General features: G+C 48.0%; 1 protein-coding gene across 2 annotated transcripts; it reads right to left on the bottom strand.

Moving 5' to 3' along the window:
• Window positions 1-10,023: 10,023 nt before the first annotated feature.
• Window positions 10,024-20,239, bottom strand: PAX1 (paired box 1). Of its 2 annotated transcripts, none has more exons than XM_025399948.1 (5): window positions 19,954-20,239; window positions 18,888-19,517; window positions 17,238-17,380; window positions 16,494-16,716; window positions 10,024-11,510 (listed from the first exon to the last, which is right to left on the bottom strand). In XM_025399948.1, exons 1-5 carry the CDS (start codon window positions 20,237-20,239, stop codon window positions 11,419-11,421), a joined length of 1,374 nt encoding a protein of 457 aa, XP_025255733.1. In that variant the 3' UTR covers window positions 10,024-11,418. The 2 variants fall into 2 exon arrangements, with proteins under 2 accessions (XP_025255733.1, XP_025255732.1); XM_025399947.1 differs by having other exon boundaries at window positions 10,024-11,500.
• Window positions 20,240-22,386: the final 2,147 nt, after the last annotated feature.

Raw genomic sequence — 22,386 nt, 5'->3', positions numbered from 1 at the left:
AAATGAGTCTCGCGATGAGTTTTCTCATGCTTCGGCCGTGCATGGACCAGTCAGTTTCCAGGTGTGACTGGAGCAGGGCTTGTCGTCTTCTTCAGAATCACTTTGAGGGACTGGCAAAGCTGCTCCCATCCACGTACCGCTCACAGTCTACTGATGTTTAAGGATGGTCTCGGAGATTGGGCCTGCTAGAATAAACTGAGTCCAACACCTCTACACAGTTATGTTCGACTGGGCTCTCTGATACCGGGAGCAAGATGGTGGGGTTTAGGGTGTTGCAAACTTCAGTGGTTATGTGGGGATTTTCACAGAGCAAACTTTGGTACTTGGTTAATCTAGCATTTGCTAGCCAATGATGTCCTTTGGTGGTCATTAAAGTTATCACAGCATGGGGGGCCTTTATATTCAGGTTTTGCCTAAGGGTTAGTTTATCTGCTTCTTGTGCTAACAGGGCCATTGCTGCTAGGGCCCTTAGGCCAGCCTTTGGAAACCCTGTCTAGTTGTTTTGAGGCCTTTGAGAGATAGGCCTTGGCCAGGGCCCCACAGTCTGGGTTAAAACTCCAACTGCCATTTTTTCTCTTTCTGACACATAGAGTGTAAAGAGTTTTGTCAGGTCAGGTAGCCCCAGGGTTGGGGCTGACATGAGTTTTTCTTTTAACTCATGAAAAGCTCATTGCTTTTGGTTGTAATATATGTAGTTTATCTAATCTACATTTTTATTAACTGTCACCTACCAAAATACTGACTCAAATCCTGCAGCTATTTGATTTCAAGCTTTAAATTGATCTGGTATTCCTCATGGGACTCCAATTGCATAAATAGACATGAGAGTTGAAAGACCCATAAGGGGCTTCTCTCGCTTTACGATGTCTTATTTTTTTTCTTCTGGTTGATGAAATGCCAAGGTGAAAGGGATAGCCAAATGGACTAAAGTACAAGTGCCACTCTAGTTATTCAGCAGAGTGCCCAGAAAAGGTCCACCACAATACCACCACACATCCGCTCAGGGATGAACAAGGGCTGACTGATTGACAAGCTCTTGAAAATTCTTAAGCTCACTGCATCCTTTCAGGTCTCCAAGGAACGCTAAGTTTCCTCCTTGTCATGAGAGACACGAAGTGAACTTAGTGTTGGGAGACGGAGGCTGGATGGCCCTCGGGGGCTGACCTGCAGGGTGCCGGACTTTAGGATATAGCAGAGAGAGCTTGGCATGACTTATTACTCCAGGCTGTGGAATTCTGGAAAAGAGCTACCATGCAGCCCACACCTGGTCGACTGGAAGACCATCTTAGTTTTTAAACTAAAGAAAGCCAAATATCATTTTACATTTAACAATGCTTCTTGTATGATTTTTATACCAGATAAGCTAAATTTCATCTTTATATTAGTGTGTTATTACTGTTAAACCTAATTTTAATAAAACCTTGTAGACATATTTGTCTAATTTTTAATGTTTGACCATAAGTAAGATTTTATAGACTCTTTTTAACCTTTTATAACTTTTGCTAAAAAGCAGGTTGGTGCTTTAAGAAAAACCTGTTATGCTTTTACTTTAATGTTCAGTTCACAGAAAAACTGGATGGTACTTCTTTAACTTTAGCTAATATATTTACACACAGAATTTTCTTTACAATTATCATTTTAAAACTTGCTTAAACCTTCAAAACAATAATTTTTTTAACTATTTAATGTAGGTGAAAATGTGCATTCTTATCCTTCCTTATAATCCTTTTACCAAAGGTATATTTCACTTTTCTTATACACCTGCACATAAATTAATTTTTTTCTCAATAGTTTTACATTCAGGAGGCCTAGTTACATTTAAATTATACAACATTTTTTGCATAATTTCTTTTTTATAATATTTTTCTCTCTCATGACTTTCGCAGACAATTCTTCGACATGCCTCAACTTTCTGACTTATTACAAATATTTATTTCTTTAAACAACCAGTTAATTTATTTCAGGACAAGAATTTACTATATAATTGTCTTTTGATATAAATTCCACCCCCCCACACCTTTTCCCCCCCCTTAGGATACTTCTGAACTGGTGAGGTGTGCTCACAATGAGGTTTCCTGTAAAAGTTATTTTTTTACTTTTTTTTTCTTAACTACTTGTATACCTCTCTCTTTCTCTCTTTCTTTCTCTGTTTGACTTTGTCTCTCTTTGACTTTCCTTTTGCCTCTGTCTCTTCCTCTCTCTCTCTGCCTCTTTCTTTCTCTCTCTCTCTCCTTGACTCCCTCTTTGTCTGTCTCTTCCTCTCTGTCTCTCCCTCTCTCTCTTTGCCTCTTTTCCTCTCTGTTGCTTTCCTTTTTCTCTCTCTGCTTGTCTTTCCTTGTCTCTACCAGCCACTTACGCTGCTGTTCTCTCAACCACTGTGTGTTGGGGGCAGGGGGTCTAAAACCAGCTGTAACCAAGTGTCTATGTATGGAAACTGGTCTGGGTTCCCTGGCTTACAGGTTACCTTGTGCCATACCTTTGAAAAAAGGGACCTGTCCAGGCTTCCTTCTAATGGCTAACCTACCTCTAATGCTGGCCAGTCTATCTTACACAAAGTTTTAAGTTTTCCTAGTGTCATAGTACTCTATAGTCTCCTTTAAGTTCTTTTTTGAAATTTTTCAACATAGTTCCTAGAAGGGTGGGCTTATTTGTGCCTGACCTATGTTTCTTTGAGACAAAACACCACGCTCACACCACAGGCATACCACAACACAAAGAACGGGTAAAAAGGGCACACACACACTTCTGCAGTTTGCACCAAACCAAAATCAAAACCAAAATCAAAATCAAAGTATCCAGAAATCCAAGCCAGGTCAAAACCAAAACCAAAGTAGCAAGCAATCCAAGTCAAGTAAAAAACAAAACCAAAGTGCCAGTACAGGCACACCATGGGTGATCAGGCCACACTACCACTCAAATGGAGTAGGCAAGTTCCCAAGACCAGTCCTGTCAAGCAATTCAAACCAAGTCAAAACCAAAACCAAAGTGCCAATAAAGGCATGCCGTGGGTGATCAGGCCATGCTTCCACTCAAATGGAATGGGCAAGTTCCCAAGACCAGTCCTGTCAAGCAATTCAAACCAAGTCAAAACCAAAATCAAAACCAAAGTGCCGATAAAGGCATGCCATGGGTGATCAGGCCATGCTTCCATGGAGACAGAGTGGGCAAGTTTCAAAGACTAGTCTTACCAAGTTTTAGATGTCCAGACTCCAAGTGCCCATTCCTTCCCGGTGTTCAGCCACTGCGTTGATCCTCCACAGGGGCCTGCCACACACTGCTCTGGCGAGGCGTCCCACTGGGGCAAATGCCTACCCGGGAGCACTCTCAGGACCCGCATCGCTGGGGCTGGTCGAAGTCTCCCCCAGCAATGTTCCATAGGGCAGGCTTAAGTTGCCTAAGAAGCTGCCTCGACCATCCGCCAATAGCCTCGCTTCCCGGTCAGAGAACCAAGAAATGTAGCAGGACTAGCCACAGACAAAACTCCTCAGACACCAAGTTAAAAAAGAAAGGGGTTTATTCAGCTGGGGGCATCAGCAAGACTCCTGTCTCAAGAGCCAAGCTCCCTGAGGGAGCAATTCCTGTCTCTTTTAAGGGCTTGCAACTCTAAGGGGGTGCGCATGAAGGGGTCCTGATCGATTGAGCAAGCAGGGGGTTGACTGGGGCCTGCATGCACTGGTAATTAGATCAGAACAAAACAGGATAGGGATTTTCACAATGCTTTTCTGTACAATGTCTGTAATCTATAGATAACATAGCCGATTAGGTCAGGGATTGATCTTTAACTACCAGGCGCAGGGTGTGGTGCTGGGCTGTCTGCGTGTGGATTTCATTTCTGCCTTTTAGTTTCTACTTTTTTTTTTCTTTGGAGGCAGAAATTGGGCATAAGACAATATGAGGGGTGGTCTCCTTCCTTATTCACACTAAAGTCAGCAGCAGATGCAACAGGCTTTTCAGCCCCCTTGAGGCGAATGCGTTTTCCAAGTAGGACGAGGTCTCTGCACACCAGTTCTGGATCTGTGGACATGACACAAAGCATGATCACATAAAATTGATCTAAGTGGACTTGCTACACAAACTCTACTTCAATGCAGTAATGGCAGTGACCTGCTGGCTGTTAATCCTCACAGGTCTAGCCATGAAATCATCAAGTAGTCTTAAGGTCTTTGTGAATGTCCCAGAGCCATCAGATTAGATTAGTAGCTGACAGTGGCTCTTCCCTCTGATGCTGTCGAGTGCTCCAGTAAATTCAGAGACTTGTGTTAGCAATCTTGATGGGCTCTGGACCATTAACAAATCTAATATATAGCCAAGGCCAGGTGTGGTAGCTCATGCCTGTAATCCCAACACTTTGGGAGGCCGAGGTCAAGGTGGGAGGATGGCTTGAGCCCAGGAGTTCTGGCAACACATCTGGCAAGACTGCATCTCTACAAAAAATTAAAAATAAAAAAATTAACCAGGTGGGTTGGTACACAGCTGTAGTCCTAGCTACTCAGGAGGTTGAGGTGGGAGGATTACCTGAGTCTAGGAGGAGTTCAAGGCTGCAGTGAACTATGATCAAACCGTTATACTCCAGCCTGGGCGACAGAGTGAGATCCTGTCTCAAGAAACAATTCATATATATATATGTGTGTGTGTGTGTGTGTGTGTGTGTGTGTGTGTGTGTGTGTGTATAAAATAACCAATGTGGTCTACAAGCTTAAAACACGATTTAATTCGCCATAAAATGTTGATGTACAAAGAAAAAGAAGAAAACAGCAACAACAATAACAACCCTAATAAAAGCTGACTGTGACCCAAAGCAAGTCTCTACTCTTTATGTATATTACTACATTTAATTCTCACAACAGCCCAGGGAGAGAGGTATAATTTCCATTAAACGGATGAGAAAACTAAGGCTGAAAGGTTTTACCTAAATTTACCCAAAGCAACACAACTGGTAAGTGGTAAAACTGAGACTTTGAACCTGGACAGCTCTGCCAACTTTTAGCTACACATCCCTTATCTTTTCCTAAACTGCTTCCTGCATAAAGATGTTCCACAGCTGGTATTCTGAGTTAACTATGTGCAAAAGACCACATTACAGATGGTAAGAGAGGCTCCTTTTTTTAAATCTAAGAAATAAATTATCGTTGCCTCACCCATGGTGATCTTTCTGGATTTTATCCTACAGTAAATAGAAAGTGGGAAGATAATCATGTTCCTTGCTGTTTGTTGCCTCTGTAATATGTTGGTCCTTACAGATAAATATTGTGTTATAACTTTAAATGATTAAAACTTTCAAAAAGATCACTAAATATAGATAAGTTGCTTAAAATGAGAGACAAACTCAAATGAATCAAAAAAACTAAAATTTCACAAATATAAATGAAATAATTTTATTTCCCAGAAATATCAGTTTAGATTAGGTTGGATTTTTTTCTCTCTCTCTTTTTTGAGACAGAGTCGTACTCTGTCACCCAGGCTGGAGTGCAGTGGTGCAATCACAGCTCACTGCAGCCTCCCTCTCCTAGGCTCGAGGAATCCTCTTGCCTCAGCCTCCCAAGTAGCTAGAACTACGGGCATGCACACCACATCCAACTATTTTTTTTTTCGGTAGCATTGGGATCTCACTAGGTCACCCAGGATGGTCTCAAACTCCTGGGCTCAAGCAATCCTTCCTCCTCAGCCTCCCAAAGTGCTGGGATTACAGGCCTGAGCCACTGTGCCTGGTTAGTTGCTTTTAAAATTCACATATGTTTATTTTAAATTCAAAGACTTCAATATATGTATATCTTACAGTCAAAGTTGGAAGCGAAACTTATTTTCAAGGTGCTATTGATGTCTAAGCCAACTTGTTTGCTAAGTTATGTGTTCATGAGCCTAGAAAGTCCATTTTTTACCACATGTGCGAGCATCTGGCTAACAATAACAATAATAACAACAACAACAAGAGCCCTTCTCTTGTAAGTGGACGTTAACAACAGGAAAGTTCCCACTTCAACAAAACGACAAATCTTTTACATTGTATTATTTATCTGCATGCTTGTCTTTATCTCCTGGAACAATGTGTGCTCCCCCTGGTGGCCAGAATAATACTTTCAGCTTCCCAGTTCAAGCTAATCATATTCCAACTTGTTTGCCAAAGAAGCGTTTTATTTTTTATGTTTCACAAGTTTCAGGCTCCAATTCAACTTTTTAAGAAGTCAGCTTCTTTCCATTCATTTAAATATCTTGCTTACTTTTCATCCAAGAGATTGTTGTTAAATCTAGTAATTTTTGTTTTGTTGTTTGTTGCTTGGGGTAAAATAAAATCTTACAAAGCTAAAACCACATCCACAAATGACTGAAAGAGACCCTGAAAGTTAAAATTGTGAGGTCTATATAAGAAATGACACTGCAGATAATCCATCAGGTCAATATATTTCACCAGAGAAAAAGGAAATAAGACGTTACAGTATGGAAATGTAATTTAATAGCTGAATGAATACTTATCTGCCTATTTCATCCTTAAGAAGAAAAAGGAAAGTGAAGGCAACCCAGGTGGTTACATTATAATGCAGTCGAAATTCCATCACCCATGAAAACTGCAATTGAGATTCCACTTTTGGATTTGGCCGGCCAGACACAGATGTGTGTTCCAACAAGAATCACAGGCTGCATCTCCTGGACAAGAGCTCTTTAGAGTGCAGCAGGAGTTTCAACTGGTTTTAACTCCAAAGAAAGGACTAGACTAAACTGAGTATAATTGTTCCAAGTGTTTAGAATTCCCAAGTTGGACTGGGGCTAAATGTGTGGTTCTCATTTTATGGCCTTGAAAAAGAAGACAGTGTGATTCTTCCTTGTTCTGTTAAAAAAGAAAAAAAGAAAAATTTAAGGTTGAGATACAAAGGTTTGGCTAGAAATATCTCAACCATAGGACATTTCTTTAGTGAGTCAGGCTGTGGTTCAGACAGCAAGGTCAAGGTGAAAACCAAATACCACTTTGTGCATAAATCTTGCTCATTAAAAGAAGGGACTCAAATGTTTCTTATTATATAGACTGTCTGGATGCACGATCCTTTCAACTGAGTTCCTCGGGCACATTCTAGCAAGATTCTAAATTCATATCATCCAGCATTACATGGGGCAGGTAGAGTTTCTTTTGAAAAGAAACCCAGGCCAATGTAATCCTAGCTAGGGAAGCTGATGCCAGGAAATCTACAGTGTGCTCTACCGAAACCACAGTTCAATTAAATAAATTCCATCCTTCTTACCAGGAGTCAAGAAACACACAAATGGCAGAAATACAGTTGTCAGTGAGTGGGGTTCACTCGTCAGGAGGTTAATTCCACATGGATTTTAGTAAATTGAATTTGGGATAGGTTAAAAAAAAAATACTTGTGCCAGTATTGAAAATCTAAACTTTATTTGTAGCCGGTATTTCTTCAGACAAGGTTTTGCCGCACCCCTCTGCCTCCATGTCTCTTTCCTGGCCCAGAGAGACTGACTCCCTCCAAAGGAGAGGAAACCTTCCCCTCACATCTTCGAACGCCTTTCAGTGATCTGTAGAACAACTCAGGGCATATTCAAGAAGGGCAAAACTTCATGCCTCTTGTTCCTCAATCCTCCTTTCCTTTGGTTTGTTTTCCTTACTTCTTGCCAAAAAGCAGCTACCTTTGGCAGGGAAGTTACTACAATCCATTGCGAGTACTTCCTCCAATAATGAACACAACAAAATCCTGTCTTTATTCGTTTAAAGCACGAAGCTGGCCCTCTTTACAAATACCCTGTTTTTAATAAATCCTTGGTAATAGACATCCATTTACGAGAATAAAGTGGATACATTGGAGCTGAAGCTGGTGGTACACAGAGCAAATCTTCAGCTCATGTCTGTGTGTGTGCACAGCACAACTCATTAGGGTGCGCCTTTAAATAACACATGGACAGAAACAGATACTTTCCCGCATGCATGTTTTTCCTGGAAAGATTCACAAAACACTGTAACAGCATTCACCTTTAAGAACAAAGATAAGAGTAGGAAGAACTTCCACTTTTCATTTTAATGTTTCTGTACTGCTTGAGTTTTTTAGTGATACACATATATTATTTCTATTCTTTCAAAAAATCAGAGGGCTATTGAGTGATTATGTCTTTATTTTGGGGGGTTACATCTCTATATTTTTCTTCAAAAAAAAACTTATTCTCAAATTAAAAAAATAAAAGGCAAAGACAAACTGTGTTTAGGGAGTGATTGTTTCTCAAATTATTCTACCTGACGTGGTGCTGCATAATTTTATTATGAGCTCTCAATGCCTCCACAGATCCATATGAACAAAGAGCAAAAGTGCAATATTCCAATGGGATCTTTTGGAAAATGTTTAAATTCTGGGTCTCCCACCAACCTTACAAGTGATTCCTCTAACTTTTGTTAAAAGATAAGCAAAATTGTCTCCAAAGAGGTGAAGCCACATCAGTGCCAGTCTTCCTACAGGACAGGTCACCGTGTGCATTACTGCATTGAAGGCTACATTTCACAGACAGGCTCAGAGAGGTCCCAGTCCCCTGACACATACAGTGGAGCAGAGATTTAAGCCAAGTTCACTGAGACATTCTGTGACCCCCAGCCACGAGAGAGGGGGTATGTCCCTCCACACCCCACATGAAATGCCAGAGCCTGCTGGCTCTGAGACGAAGGCTGCCTATCCTCTGTGAATGCTCGCCCCAGAGCTAGGGAACTCAAAGACCCACCTCCAGCCACAGGATACAGGGAACAAGAGGCAGATTTGAAAAATGCCTTCCTTTGCAGGTGGCACTTAAAACACCGGTGCTTTGCATCCATCCTGGGGCGCATTTCCCAGCTCTTCTCCCCCAGAACCCTGATCAGCTCAAACACAGAAGTGGGCCATAGCAGGGAAATGAGGATGGTGACAACTCAAAGGTAGAAGTTGTCATATAGATTCTTCTCATTCCTTCAGAAAAGGATGTGATGTCTTCCTCCTGGCCTGAGAAAACCAGTCCTTCTCCAGGCATCACAAATGGGTGCATGAAAATTCTGTCCAGGATGTCACAACTGAGCATGCAATGCTCATATAAGCACAAGGAGACACGCTGAGAGGATGGGGGACTTGGGAACATACTTCTTTGTCATACTTTTTTCCTATTATCAGTATGACTAGCTCTTCTAGAGGATATGCTGCCATGGAAGGCTGAGGACCTCAGTCTCAAAGTCCAAGTCTCAATCCTGCCTCTCTGATGAGATACTGTCACCCAGTTTCCAAGGACAAGCCCACTAATTCATACCTTGCTATGTGGTCTAGAGAAAATAAATGAAATCTCTAGCCATCACTAACACTGTCTACAAAATGAAACTTTAAAAAAAAAAAAAAGACAAGAGACTTTGAATCTGAGAAGAAGAGTCTCTCTAGGAAAAAAGTAAGTACTGTTTTATAATTGATACCTTCAACAGGTACTATCACAAAGAGATGCAATAAAAACAGTTTACCACTGGTCCCCTAGGTGGGTCCAGTGCACACAACAAGCAGGCAGCTCCACTCACAAACAGCAACTTCAATTCAAAAATCTCTTCCAACAGTTTTAGAAAGTCAAACAGAGAGAGGGAAAAAAAAATTAGCCAGAAGCCCCTTTGTAGTGCAAACCCCCTAGATTACTTGGTAGCCTGGGATTGTCTTCTTTAGCTTTTAGAATACTAGAAATGTTCTGAAGAAATCCTCCATTCTGGCTTATTGCCTTTTGCCCATTTTACTCTTTTCAGAATTAACTGCATTTTAAGATGATTTCTGCATATTTCCTCTCTAGCTCAGTTTCTCAGGGCCCATCCCTTGCGAGGGAAGAAGAGGCTCCCCACCCCATTGGCAAATGCCTTCCCCATTTCCATTTCGCTTTCTCTTCCACTTCTTGACCACCCTGGAATGCAGGTGCTCCTGAGGAAACCAAGAAAATAATTTCCCTTGATAGTGTTCATCCTGGAAACTCAGGGGAGAGAGTAGCTGCGGAGTAAGAATTCAACACTCTGCACTCAGAAACAGACTTGCTCACCTCACCACACACCTTTCAGACGCTTTCCTTTATTCAGAGGCAGCCACCTTTAACAGGCGATGTCAGGCTCTCACCAGGGATATTGCTGTGACTACAGAATTGCATTATGTCCAGGGTCCCACCACCAGCTCACCTAACTTGGAAGCAGTTCACAGCTCTTGCAGCTGGCTCTAGAAGACGCTTTCTGGGTTGTTTTGTTTTGTTTTTAACCCTCATCCCTTGCAAACCAGAAGTCCAAATGAACCTTTGTACCTGGAAGCCGTTTGTGGTTTAAATTAACAAATGTGCTGACCCCTGAACACCAAAAAGTGCTGATGTGTTTACCATTTGTTTGATTCCCTGGCAAGTGTTTTGAGTGGAGGGATGGGAGGAGACACCTGCAGGATATCCAGTTTTCTAAGCACAGAAAACGCCAACAACCCCTGTGCTCCCTACTCCTATCCCAGTCTTCTTTGGGGTGACATCATCTCAGAAGGGAAGAGAAGCCCGGCGGCCACTGGGCTCTGAGAAAACAGATTTCCAGACAATATACTGCGGGGATCGAAGGCAGAGGACAGTTCATGGAGGATTTTTTAGGGTTTGTTATTACAAAAAATATATATAAAATAAAGGCTGTGGCTTTTCTGTCCACTTCCTAGGTTTGAGCTCCCCTCCATTAGGGCTGGGGGTCTCAGAGGAGTGAAGGCTACAAAGTCCCAGGTGCCAAAGAAGGGACTGTCACCGAGATGGCTCTAGGGCTCTCAGGGACTGAGGGAGGGTTGGGGAAGCAGTAAAACAAAGGGAATTGGGGCCCTTGACAGTAGAGTAAGAGAGAGAGAGAGGGAAAGACGGGGATGGACCAGGAAAAAGGGCTGAGAGCATATAGAAGGGTAGATAGAGGAGAAGGGGAAGGAGCGGGACTGGAGCAGAGGTTGGAGCAAGGAGAAGAGAGTGAAGGGCAGAGGCAGTCATGGAAGGTCAGGGAAAGCTGGGGGTGGAAGGGAGGGAGGAAAGAAAAGAGAAAGGGAAGGGAGGGAGAGTGAGAAAGAAAGAGAAGGGAAGGAAAGAGGGAGAGAGGCGAGACGGAGACGGACAAGAGAGTGACAAAAAAGAAATTTGAGGCTGGCAGAGCGAGGGAGGCCACGTCAGAGCAAGGATTGTGAGGAGGGTGCAACAGTCTAAAGCCAAAGTTAAGAGAAGCCTAAAAACCCAGGCCAATAAAGGAAGTGTGGTGGGTCCGGACAGAGGCAGGGCTGGGCCTGGGGGCTGGCTGGGCGTGCACCCCGGGGGCCGGCGCTGGCTTCCTCCGCCTCCGCCGCGTGTCCTCCGGTCCTGCCCGCGCAGCTTGCCGGGGCCGCTGCGCAGACCTGTGCGCCCGGGTCCGCCTGCCGTTCCCTCCAAGCTCGGGTCCGGGGAGAGCTGCCCCTAGGAGGTCGAGGCCGGGATGGGCAGTCCGTGTAAGCTACTGAGGGCGTCCGGGGCCTTGCTGCCGGGGCTGGGAGGCTTCCTGTCAGCCACTGCGGGAGGAAGCACAGGGGCGTCGGATCACTGCCTAACGCCGCTGCAGGGCGAGCGGCACTGGGACTCGACGCCGGCAGAGCGAAGTCGTGCGCGCTCAACCCTTGAAGACTCTGGAAGAGGGAAGCAGAGACTCGCACTCTCCAGAGACCCCAAGCTTCCGTGGGCGACCAGCCCTCCCTCTCCCGCTAGGGTAGCCACTTGCAAGGACAGCCTTGGCAAGCGGGACTCCTCGCAAGGCCATTTGCAAACACTGACCGCTGGCGGGGTGCAATTCCCGTTGCCTTCCAACCCCCTCACCACCTGCTCAGTAAAGGAAGTGAAGGGCGGTTTCAGGTCTGATGGAGACTTCCGCAGAAGGGAGCGGGACTCTAACGTTGCGCGGACCCTCACCCTTTCCAAACCCCAGGCGCGCGCACAAGTGCGAAGGGCAGCCAAAGCGTCGAGTCAGCTGACACCCGTGGCTCGGAACTCGCTGTGGGCAGGGGGAAATCGTGCGGGAAATGAGCCACCAGAGATTCCCCTGGAGCGGCCTGGATTCCTCCGACACAGGAGGCAGTTGGGCTTTAAGTGAGCGGCAGACTTCGTTGTGCTCACGAGGTCCGGGGATCGAGATGCGCTCACCACTGTGGGCACAGCACGTCCTGGGACCTGTGGGCCTCCGGATTAAGTGACAGTGGGATGGCCAGATCGGGTGGTATTCTGCGCTTTACTCTATTATTTGGGGGTTTGGGAAGGGGCCCAAGTTTTGCTACTGGAAGCCAGAAAGTGACGCCACGATTGCTCAAGCCTGTTTTTCCTTTCCCACCCTTGGGCCACTCTGCTTCTCCTACAACCAGGATCCACAGTTTGTTTATACCTACAGGGGCCTGTTTTCAATTTTCTTTTTTCCCCAAGTCCTCCTTTAAAGGGGGAGCTTGGAGCGCTTCAATTTGCGTGAGGGGAACTCTGGATTTTTTTTTCTCCTGCAACTTCCCTCGCCTCAGCCTCAGGCGCAACTTGCTGTGGCTGCGCAGAGCTGAGCCAACCACCTCTGTGCAAGACACACACACCCACACACAAACACACACAAACACACACAAACACACGGTTTCGCTGAGATTTTAAAGGACAGTGGCCCCTCTGCTTTTCCCTGGCTCTCAGCTCTTTTTTCTAAACATGGTTGTGGCCGCCCAGCCAAGTATTCAGACCTTTTCTTTCTACCCTGGACACACACTTCAAAGTGAGGACCTGTTTAGAAAACATCTGAGGAGGAGGAGGTTTCTCAGCCAAGGGACGGTTACCTTAGAGACAAGCAAGAAACTGAACTCATGAAAAATAAACACCCAGGACGACTGCATCCCACCCTACAGGGGCGAATCCTGCTGTGTTTTTAGCCCAGTCCAGACCATCCTTCCTCATAGGGCCCCTCCTGCCCTCCATTCCCTCCACAGGACAAATGGGTGGGTACTTCTGGGCCCTCGGAGGCCAGGGCCTGGGTCAGGCTCATTTAATTCAGGGGCTAAGAAGGGGGAGAGGCATTTTTGTAATATTCAACTGCAATTGCAGGGCACTCTGGGACCACCGTTGACGGGAAGGGACCCCTGGGGTTGGGTCAAATGAGGCTGCGGTTGGGAGCATCCGGGTGCCTGCGACAATGCCAGCGCCCTAGTGCTCCCTGACAAAGTTTACTTCTAGGATCCTCCAAGAACCCATCCCCAGGCAGAGGTAACTAGAGCAAAGCTGCAAGTTATCTTTAACAAATATAAGCAATACATTTTCTTTGTGAGTATGCAATATCTTTTAGATTTGATTTCCAAATCTTGAGTCATTCCAGAGCCCCACAGGGAGGGACTTAAAACTCTGAGGTTTCTAGGGTCTCTGGATACACCCTGTAAATACCAGCTGTCTTGAGGGAACATCTGGTGGTGTCTGCCACCTAAGAGTGGGGAAGGGGAGATGGTCGTCCCCTGGCTGTGAAAAAGCATTTGAATGTGGTTGGAGATTCCTAGAATGTCAGCCTCTCCAAGTGAAGATTAAGCGAAACTTTTCCTATTCTTCTCAATTCCCAAAAATTAAAGTTTCCTTTCAGGGGATGGGGAATGTAAATTATACTTTTTGCCTACACAATAGGAAACCCAGATTCACTACCTTTAAAAAAAAAGAAAAAAATTAATTATAGTATTAATTAAATAACACAATTAATCAATTAATATCTAATTTATTGCTAAATTTTCATTTTGACATTTGATTAAGTTTCACTTAGCGTAACTGTCAAGCTGTTCATTTGCACTAATTTGGAGGACATGTTGATATATATTGCACTGTATGTGTGTGTTGTGTGTATGTGTTAGGTGATCAAAGGTATTTGCTTTTACTGAGCATTTATTAAATTAAATTGCTTTTCATTATACAGAAGAATTTTATCTTACTGAAAAGAAATTCAGTAAATGCTATTCTCGCTATTCTTATGAATTGAACAATTGGTGATAGTAAATTGCCCTGTGGGACAGGTTTCTTTGAAACTATTAATTTCTTAAGAACTGGTCAGAAAATAAAAGGCAGTGATTTTTATTATTTTTCTGTCTTTTCAAAGACTAGTTGTGTTGAGGAAATAGATCTTTGAAGTCCGCTGTTCTACCAGTAAGGAGTAAAAGTCCATAACGCAAGTATGTATGTAATTCTCAGGCTATGAATATAGATAGATAATGAATGATTATTTCTACATTCCTGTTCGAACACAAACAATTGCATGCCAGCTTGAGAAATCATTACTAATGGTGTCCCCGAGTTATCTGATTATCTTTTATTAGAACCTTTAAAGAACTGGGAGGACCACAAAATTAAATTAACTTAATAACTAGAGTAACAAATTATTGCTGCAGTTTTTGAAAACAGGTAGGATATTACATAATAGCAAGCCAATATAATGGTAAAAGGGACTTAAATGCCAGCACCCTTCAATGGCTCTGTATTTCTAAAAAGGAAAGTGTCTTCTAAAGAAAATCAATCACCAGTGAGGCTAAATGTTAAAATCAGCTTCCCCAAGACTTCCACCTCAAATTAAATGAGAAGTAGTTTAGAATTAGGAACTGTGTGTGCTACCTTTGGGTTATTATCTGCACTTTATAATTTGTGTCTAATGTGGAGCTTAAAATGCCTCCAGGGCAAAGTGGTTCTATTGGAAAACAAATGCATTCCTCTGAAGACTGTGGGTCTTTTTTCTAAGTCTTCCTTCTCCGTAAGATGAACCCAGGGAAACATTTCAAATCTGTGGTTATACTTTTTAAATTCAAAAGAACCTGCTTATTTAAGCAACTTGTGTAATGTGGTACATTTCATTTTGATTTCGATTTCGGCAGATAACTTCAGCTGTTGAGAAAACAGGTTGATTGGAGGCTGAGGATGAGTGAAGTGCTCATCAGCGACCCCTTAGCTATCCTTAAATGTAAAGCTTAAAGGCGTTCTCACTCTCAACTTTTAACATTTCCTTCACTTGGATTTTTGTATAAAAGAGCAAGTGATAGTATTCCATTTAAATTAAACCTAAAGTTTAAAAGAGTTCTAAATCCCAATTTTTATAAATTTTCCTTACTTGGATCTGTCTGTAACTAAGCAAGTGAACATTATCCTAATATCCCAGGATGTCTGTGCTCTAGGAAAGGTGGAAATAGAAAAGTATTTTTCTCCCTTCGTTTCACTGTTGTGGATGGCATCTTTATTTTCTTCCTGCCCCCATCCCCACCCCCGCTCCCCAGGGCATGCCCTCCTATCTTATCAAGACTACTTGGAAATAGCACTTTTTGCCTGGGCAGCACCAAGGAGGATGGCCCTCCTGTCTCCTGCCTGCCCACTGCCACCTGCCACTACATCCACCTGGCTTCCAGACCTGGACAGGTGGAGGCAAAGCAGCTAGTAAAAATCCTTTTATAATCTGAGAACACCACACTGTCCCCCAGGTTTGTGCCTTGTCCCTTTCTCTGCTGGGGCTGGGAGGCCCTGGGGTGACCCTTTCCTTTCCCAGGTTGGTTGAAGTTGCAAATTTCTGGTGCTCAGAACCTAAGCACTGGCAAGTTCGAAATTAGCAAATCAAGCCATTCCTTTTAACGACAAAGAGCATGAGACTCAAGGGCTGGTGAGCTTTTCCCAAGTGAAAGGAAAAACTGGACCCCTCCGGGCAGTGTGAGAAGATGCCCCTCACACTGCTGACTGTCAGTGAAATACCTAAAATCTCTTCCTTGACTTTTCAGGAAGGGGACTTAATGAAGAGGAAGAGGAGGAGGAAGCAGAAAAAGAGGCAAGACTACCAGGCACATTTTCCACAGAAAGAGAGAAACCCCCCTCCCCCGCCACCCACCACCACCACCAACAACCACCACCACAGGAAGCTCCTGAGCCTGGAGTAAAGGACAATGATTCCCATGGCCTCTACTTTCCCACAGTGTGTATTGAAGAAAAAGAATCCAAAGGCTCTTTTTTTTTCTTTAAGGACCCTGGGAAAAACAGATGGGCAGTGGGGCAGAGATGGGAAGGGTCCTGGGATGGAGGTCAGGTGCCACTAGCAAGTCCAACCCCACCTAAAGGGCTCAGGTGCTAGGACAGGTCTACAGAAAGGTGAGCCTGGAGGGTGCCTGCTAGACGTGTCCCTGGATGGAGAAACAGAAACCCAGAAAGAAGCAGGAATTTGGTCGAAGGTGCCAGAACCAGATCCGAACCCACGTGTCCTGTGTGCCAGAAGGACCCCCTTTCTCCTGTCCCCTCATAAGTGGAGGGGACAGTCTTGGGGCCAGTCTCTCTCAACCTCGAGTACCTTTATAGGGACACCTGTCAGAACGAATCTGCTCCAAGAAGCTACAGGCATAACGGTTAACCCAGAGGAAGGGTTTATGCCCAGGACCCACCTCTTCCCCACCCGCTCTCCCTTTTCCCAGGCTCACACCCCCTCCCCAGTACCTTTCCTAACCCTTCCAGTATCCACCCGACCCCCTCTCTGCGCTCCTCACCTTCTCGGTTGGGATGCTTGAAGGTCATTGCTGCCGCGAGTTCCCCGCCGTGCACAGCTACGCCGGCCCCGGGGGGCGCCAGCGGAGGGCCTTGCGCCGGCGGCCACGGCGGGCCCGGGGCGAGGTAGCCGCCTCCCGGGGCGCTGTACACCCCGTGCTGGTTGGAGGCCGGGTAGGCGCAGGCGGGGAGGAAGCCGCCCACGGCAGAGAGGGTAGAGGCCGACTGTGGGGATAGAGGGGGACCGTCAGCAGCAGAAAATCCTGCGTTCTTTAGCCCACGCCATCACTGAGACGGGGGTTCTCACCCATTATCCCTCCTCCACGCCCTGGCCCCATCCATCAGCCCCATGAGAGGCCTGGCCTCTAAGTTTCCTAGTAAGGACTCCTTGGCAAAGTGATTTCTAAGAATTCACTCAAACTGTTACAAATAATGATTTGAAGGGGTTATGGTGTTCATATCGGGATTTAGAGAAAGAAGGTCCTTGACTGTGGACCTGTGATCTGGAGTTCCTGCTTTTTTAGCTAAGGTATCTTGGCAAAGGCAAGTCAACCCCTCGAAAGTCAGACTCCCCCAAACTAGTACGCTTGAGGAAAGGACAAAAAGGATGCTTGCTGGCTGGCCTCCAGATACAACCATCTCTCTGCCTGGAAATTTTGTCTTTTCTTTCTCTCTCTTTTTCCCCACTTCCCCAAACCTTCTGCTTCCCTACTTAAGGTCACCTCCCGCACGGGCCTCCTGGTTACCTGAGTGTATTTAATGTCTGCCTCTAAGGCAGGTTTCTCCAGCCCATTCACTGCGGGGGTGGCGGGGAAGGCCGTGCGGTTCACACCGGCCCAGTCTTCCATCTTGGGAGAGTAAGTGGTGCCTTCGCTCCCAGCCAGGGCCCCTGCAGGGGACAGAGGACAGATTAGAAGGTGCCTCTGAATCTGCCCTGGGCACATGTGTGGCCAACCACCCAGCTTGTATCTGAAGGCAGGGCCAGGGTTCCCACAAAATTTGTAGGTGGCCTGACACTCCACCAGTAGACAGAGGGCGACAGGGACTGGGATGTTCACCACTCCGGGTGGGGCAGAGGAAAGGCAGCCAGGCCTGCTGACCGGTCCTCCTAGCCTTCAGCCCGCTTCCCACGAACGCCAGGCTGCTGCTGAGTCAAAGCCTGGGCAGACTCAGCCAAAGTGGCTGCTCCATTGTCTAGACACAGCTCCCAGAAACTTCCAAGTTCAAATCTACAGCAACCTCAAGAAAATTGTATTGATTTCTCAACATCTGCACAAGCATCTGGAGGGCAGGGAGATGATTCTACCAGAACTGCCTCCAGAAACACCCAGGGTTTCCCAAAAGAAGTATCAACATTGTGGTCCCTGCGGGTCAGATAGAAGCAGACAGCTGCTCCCCGGGCCCTTGTGTGTGCCAGGAACCAAGGGAAAGCTCCAGATCTGCATGCAGGCTTGGTGGGGTCACCTCCCGACCAGCTGCCCACTGACATTCCATGGGAAGCTTTAGCCTCAGACTGGGTTAGAGCCACCGGGAGACACAAAGGGAGCGCAGGGCCACAGAGGCGCTGCTACTGCTGGAGCTGAGCACTCAGTTTCTTTCCAGCCACCACTCTTTCCTCCTAGGCTACCTTGAATTTTGCTTCTTACCCTCCTCCTGAGTCTGCTCTCCTAAGAGTGTGCCATCGCCTGGCCAGCTGCTGGCAGCCAGGGACAGGGCAAAGAAATCCAGACCGATTCTGGCCAGATTCTTTCCCCCTCAGGCATCAAAGTTGCCCCAAACTTCCCTGCCTTCCCCATCTTCCTCGTCACCCATTTGACCAACAGTTTGTTGAGCTTTAATTGCAGATAAACGACAAATCCTTGTGAAGGTGGCTGCAGCCCCAGCAGCCATCACCCCAAACTCCAGGACCTGCAAGGCCACAGGGCCTTAGAGACCTAGGCCACTCAACCGACCACAAGATCCCTTTTCCTTTAACTCAGAAGAGCCACTGGGCCTGGGAGTGGGGGGCCAGAACCCTTGGGAAATTGTGACGGATTCTGAGAGCTAAAGAAAGCGTCTCAAAATTGCCTGAGCGTTTTTTTCCCCCCTTAGATTTGGCAATAGGGGTTTGCATACTTTTTGCAAGAATGAAAAAGCGCAATTTCAGGCCTCCAAATTTGTGGTTGGCGATTGCTCTTCCATTTGGGAAATATTTTCCATATTTGTCATAAAAAGTTCAAGATGTCCGAGGTCTCTGACAAAAGGCCCAGGACCCCCAGCCTCCCTGGCCAGTGTGGAGCTCTCCCCTGAGCCAGAACCTGTCCTGGGAGGAGAGCGAGTGTGAGTCCTCTCCTGCAAGCCTGCCCGCCCCAGGTTCTGCCCCTTAATAGAAGGCTACGAAGGCCGCCACGACTGACCTGTTTGCTCCATAAACGTCCGGATGCCCAGGATGTTGCTGACCGAGTGTGCCGAGGGCCATGAGCGCGGGATGCTGACGTGGCCCGCCGTGCCCGGGACCCCGGGGTGGCTGCCCATCTTGGCGCCGGTGGGCGACACGGGACTGGGGTAGGGGTACTGGTAGATGTGGTTGTAGGGCAGCGTAGGCTGCGACGGCGGCTGCTTACTTGCCTCGTACGGTCCGGGCTGCGCCAGGCTGCCGATCTTGTTGCGCAGAATGCGGCTGATGGAGCTCACCGAGGGCACATTGTACTTGTCACAGACGCCGTCGGCCAGCAGCCGGTCGCGGATCTCCCAGGCAAAGATGCCAGGGTCTCCCTGCTTGTAGTCCCGGATGTGCTTGACCACGTTGGGAGTGGTGACGCGGGGCTTGCTGCCCCCGATGGCCCCGGGCAGAATGGAGCCGGTCTCGTTGTAGCGCGCCAGGATCTTGCTCACGCAGCCGTGGGATACGCGGAGCTGCCTACTGATGTCACAGGGTCTGATGCCCAGCTGCGCCAGCTCCACAATGCGCAAGCGGATGGCGTTGGGCAGGGGGCGGCCGTTGACGAACACACCGCCCAGCTGGTTCACCTCGCCATACGTCTGCTCTGCGGATGCGCCAGACAACAGTGAGCAGGCAGGGAAGAAAACACCGGGCGGGTTAGCCCAGGGTCCCCACGCGGAGCGAGGGACTGCACCCAGGCGCACTTCCAAAGGGTGACCTGTGGGTCCCCAGACAGCTCGGAGTCCAAGGGCAAACCGCCTGGGTCCGGCTCGGAGTGGGCAAGGGCACAGAGGAGCCGCGGAGTGGAGCGCCGCGCATTGTAGCCCTCCGTGCCCTTTCGCGATTTTTAGCGCGTCTACTTGGAACACGCCCTTCCCAGACTTGCTGAACTGTCCCCTCCTGGGGACCAGAGGAGAATGTAGCTCCTCCAGGACCCAGGACTGGGTCGCCCAGGGAAAGCGGACTAGAGAGAACGGAGGCACACGGACCCGACCCACCTCATCAGCCCGCCCGCGCCTTGCCTGTCGCCCGCCCCTTACCCATAGCGCGCGGGCCGGTCAGCTGCCTGGCGCCGGGGTGGCCGGGGTGGCCGGGGCTGGGCCCGGCGCAGTCCGGGAGAGCTTGGGCGCCGCCGCCGCCGCGGGAGAGGCATAGAGGGAGGGCGCGCGAGAGCCGAGAGCCGCGGCGGCCCAGCCGCGGGCTGGAGACGCGCTGTGAGCGGCAGTCGAGCGCTCTGCCGCCCGCTCCAGGGCCTGCCGCCGCCGCGGCTGCCCCCTCCCAGGACACTCTCCACGCCCGCGACCCCAGGCCCAGGGTGAACTTCATCCGATTGGGAGAAATTCGTCTGACCGGGAGGCTGCAGCGTGCGGGAATCAATTTGACGTGTCCTCCACGTCAATCTCGGCAGTCACGCAGAAGACGCGCGAGTTGGCAGCTCATTGGTTCCCGTCACTGCTCCCCAGCGTCCCCCTCCCAGCCCTGAAACTCTACCCCCTCCTTCTATCCTCCCGCCTCGGCCCTCCTCCACCCCCTCCAACCCACCCCTCTTACACACACACACACACACACACACACACACCCCATTTGGGCCTGGGACCTTGCACTACTCTGAGCCCCTTGCAGCCCCCTCCCTCCTCTGGCTTTGGGAATGATGGGGAAGTCATCTCAAATTGATTATTGTGCTAGTACTAGTACTCGTTTTCGTTTTGGTTTTATTTTTATTTCCGCCACCATTAATAATAAGATAGAGAATAAAAGTTTATCGTGGCAAGGTGTTTAGGGTGTGGCTGTCTCTACCTCCCCACTCCCTGGGCAGCGGCCGGGGAAGAGTGGGATCAATACCCCAGGTGGCTGGGAGTGTCAAGGTGAGCGTCCAGCGCGGTGCAGGGCGCCTGGCAGGAAGACACAAGTCGGAACTGATTCCTGCGTGTCCTGTTCTTGGCCAGGTCCTCAATCCTTCTCTCAGGAAATCCTCACAACGTTTAATAGCCGACCACTCTCGGAATAGTGGGGGTGATTTCGGTGATGCGAGAGGGGCACGGTCCAAATCCTGTCTCCTACAGCCAGGCCCAGCCACCAGAACTCATTCCTCTCCAAGAGGCGACAGAAGGGGCAGGAGGCAAAAGGATTCCGGCCTGCTGCTACTAGGCGCATAGATCCGGCGCCCTCCGGTCCCCAAGCGCGACCGGGGGAAGGCCAAATGCATAGCTCCAGCTCTAGGCCTGAAGGACAAGTTCCTTTCTCCTTGGCGGTGGAATCCAGCACCACTCTATCCCGGGTGGCCTGGTCTCGTCTTTCTCCCAGCACCTGCAGCTTCAGGAAGTCTCGGTTAAACCACAAAATGGTCATTTCCCCTTCATTTAAATGAGGTTTTGCTCAGTCCTGAATTATTTGCCCCTGAAATTGAGTATCAACAATTTCTCTGTTTCTACCCTTCACCAGAGCAGTTCTGAACTCCCCAACCTGCGCAGCTAACCGTGTCCGGTAGCCATGCGGTGAGGTCCAGGAGGAGAAAACTCGTGGTTTTGAACCTGAACTGATTTGAGGGGGTCAGGACCTGAGAGTTCTGAGGTTGAGCCCAGTAAGCACCAAAGGCGTTGGGCCGAATGTACTAGATCAGGAAGAGGGCATAGGGGAGAGAGTACGAACAGCAGAGATTTCTGAGACTCCCAGCTCTCCCCTGGAGGGGAGAACCCTCTTCCCCTCCCTCCCGCCCACTCCAAGGGTCTAGCTCTCCTTAGCCACCCAGAGTTGAATATGGCGCCAGCGCGGTGACAGTGGCTGAGGAGCACATGGACCCTATCAGCCCAGCCTGGGGAGCCATGGCTGCGGAGGCCCCGACCCCTTTCCCTCCACTGCGGGGCCAGAGAGCATCCCTGGCTCCTAATCCACCCGTCTAAATGTATCTGTTAAGAGAGACTGACTCAGGCTCTCTAGAGAGAGCACGCGGTGGGGCCACAGGCAAGAATTACCTCCGGAAAAAGAGAAATCAGGTTTAAAAGAAGTGAACTCTTCCTCTCCAGCGGCATGAACACAGTACAGTCTCTGTCTCTGGGAAGTCCTGGAGACCTGGAGGAGGTTTGAGGGTCAGCGCACTGGCAGGAGGATGCGAGAGTGGGAGCAGAGGAACCTATGTAGAAGATCAGGCCTGTCCATGACAGCGTAGGTTTGGAGTAAGGAACGGGGAAAGGGAATGGTTTGGATTAAAGTGGGCACGCCAAAGCCAGAAGTTATGGGAAGGCAGCTAAGAAAGGACTAAGCTTGCACAGTATGCCCAGGACTCCGGGGGTGCGGGGTAGTGGGGACGCACCCTGCCCAGTGCTCTCCATTGCGGAATCTGCTAGCCTCTGATCTAGACCTTCGTCGGGCGCGAGATACCAAGAAAGGTTGATTTCCAGACCTTGGAGTCTCTGAGATAAAGGAACACCACATTCCTGCCTCAATCCCTTGCATAATCGTGATCCGGAAAAGCA

This window comes from Theropithecus gelada, chromosome 10 (genome assembly GCF_003255815.1).
Source record: "Theropithecus gelada isolate Dixy chromosome 10, Tgel_1.0, whole genome shotgun sequence".
NCBI classification, from domain to species: domain Eukaryota; kingdom Metazoa; phylum Chordata; class Mammalia; order Primates; family Cercopithecidae; genus Theropithecus; species Theropithecus gelada.
This window is presented reverse-complemented; position numbering and strand designations above follow the sequence as displayed.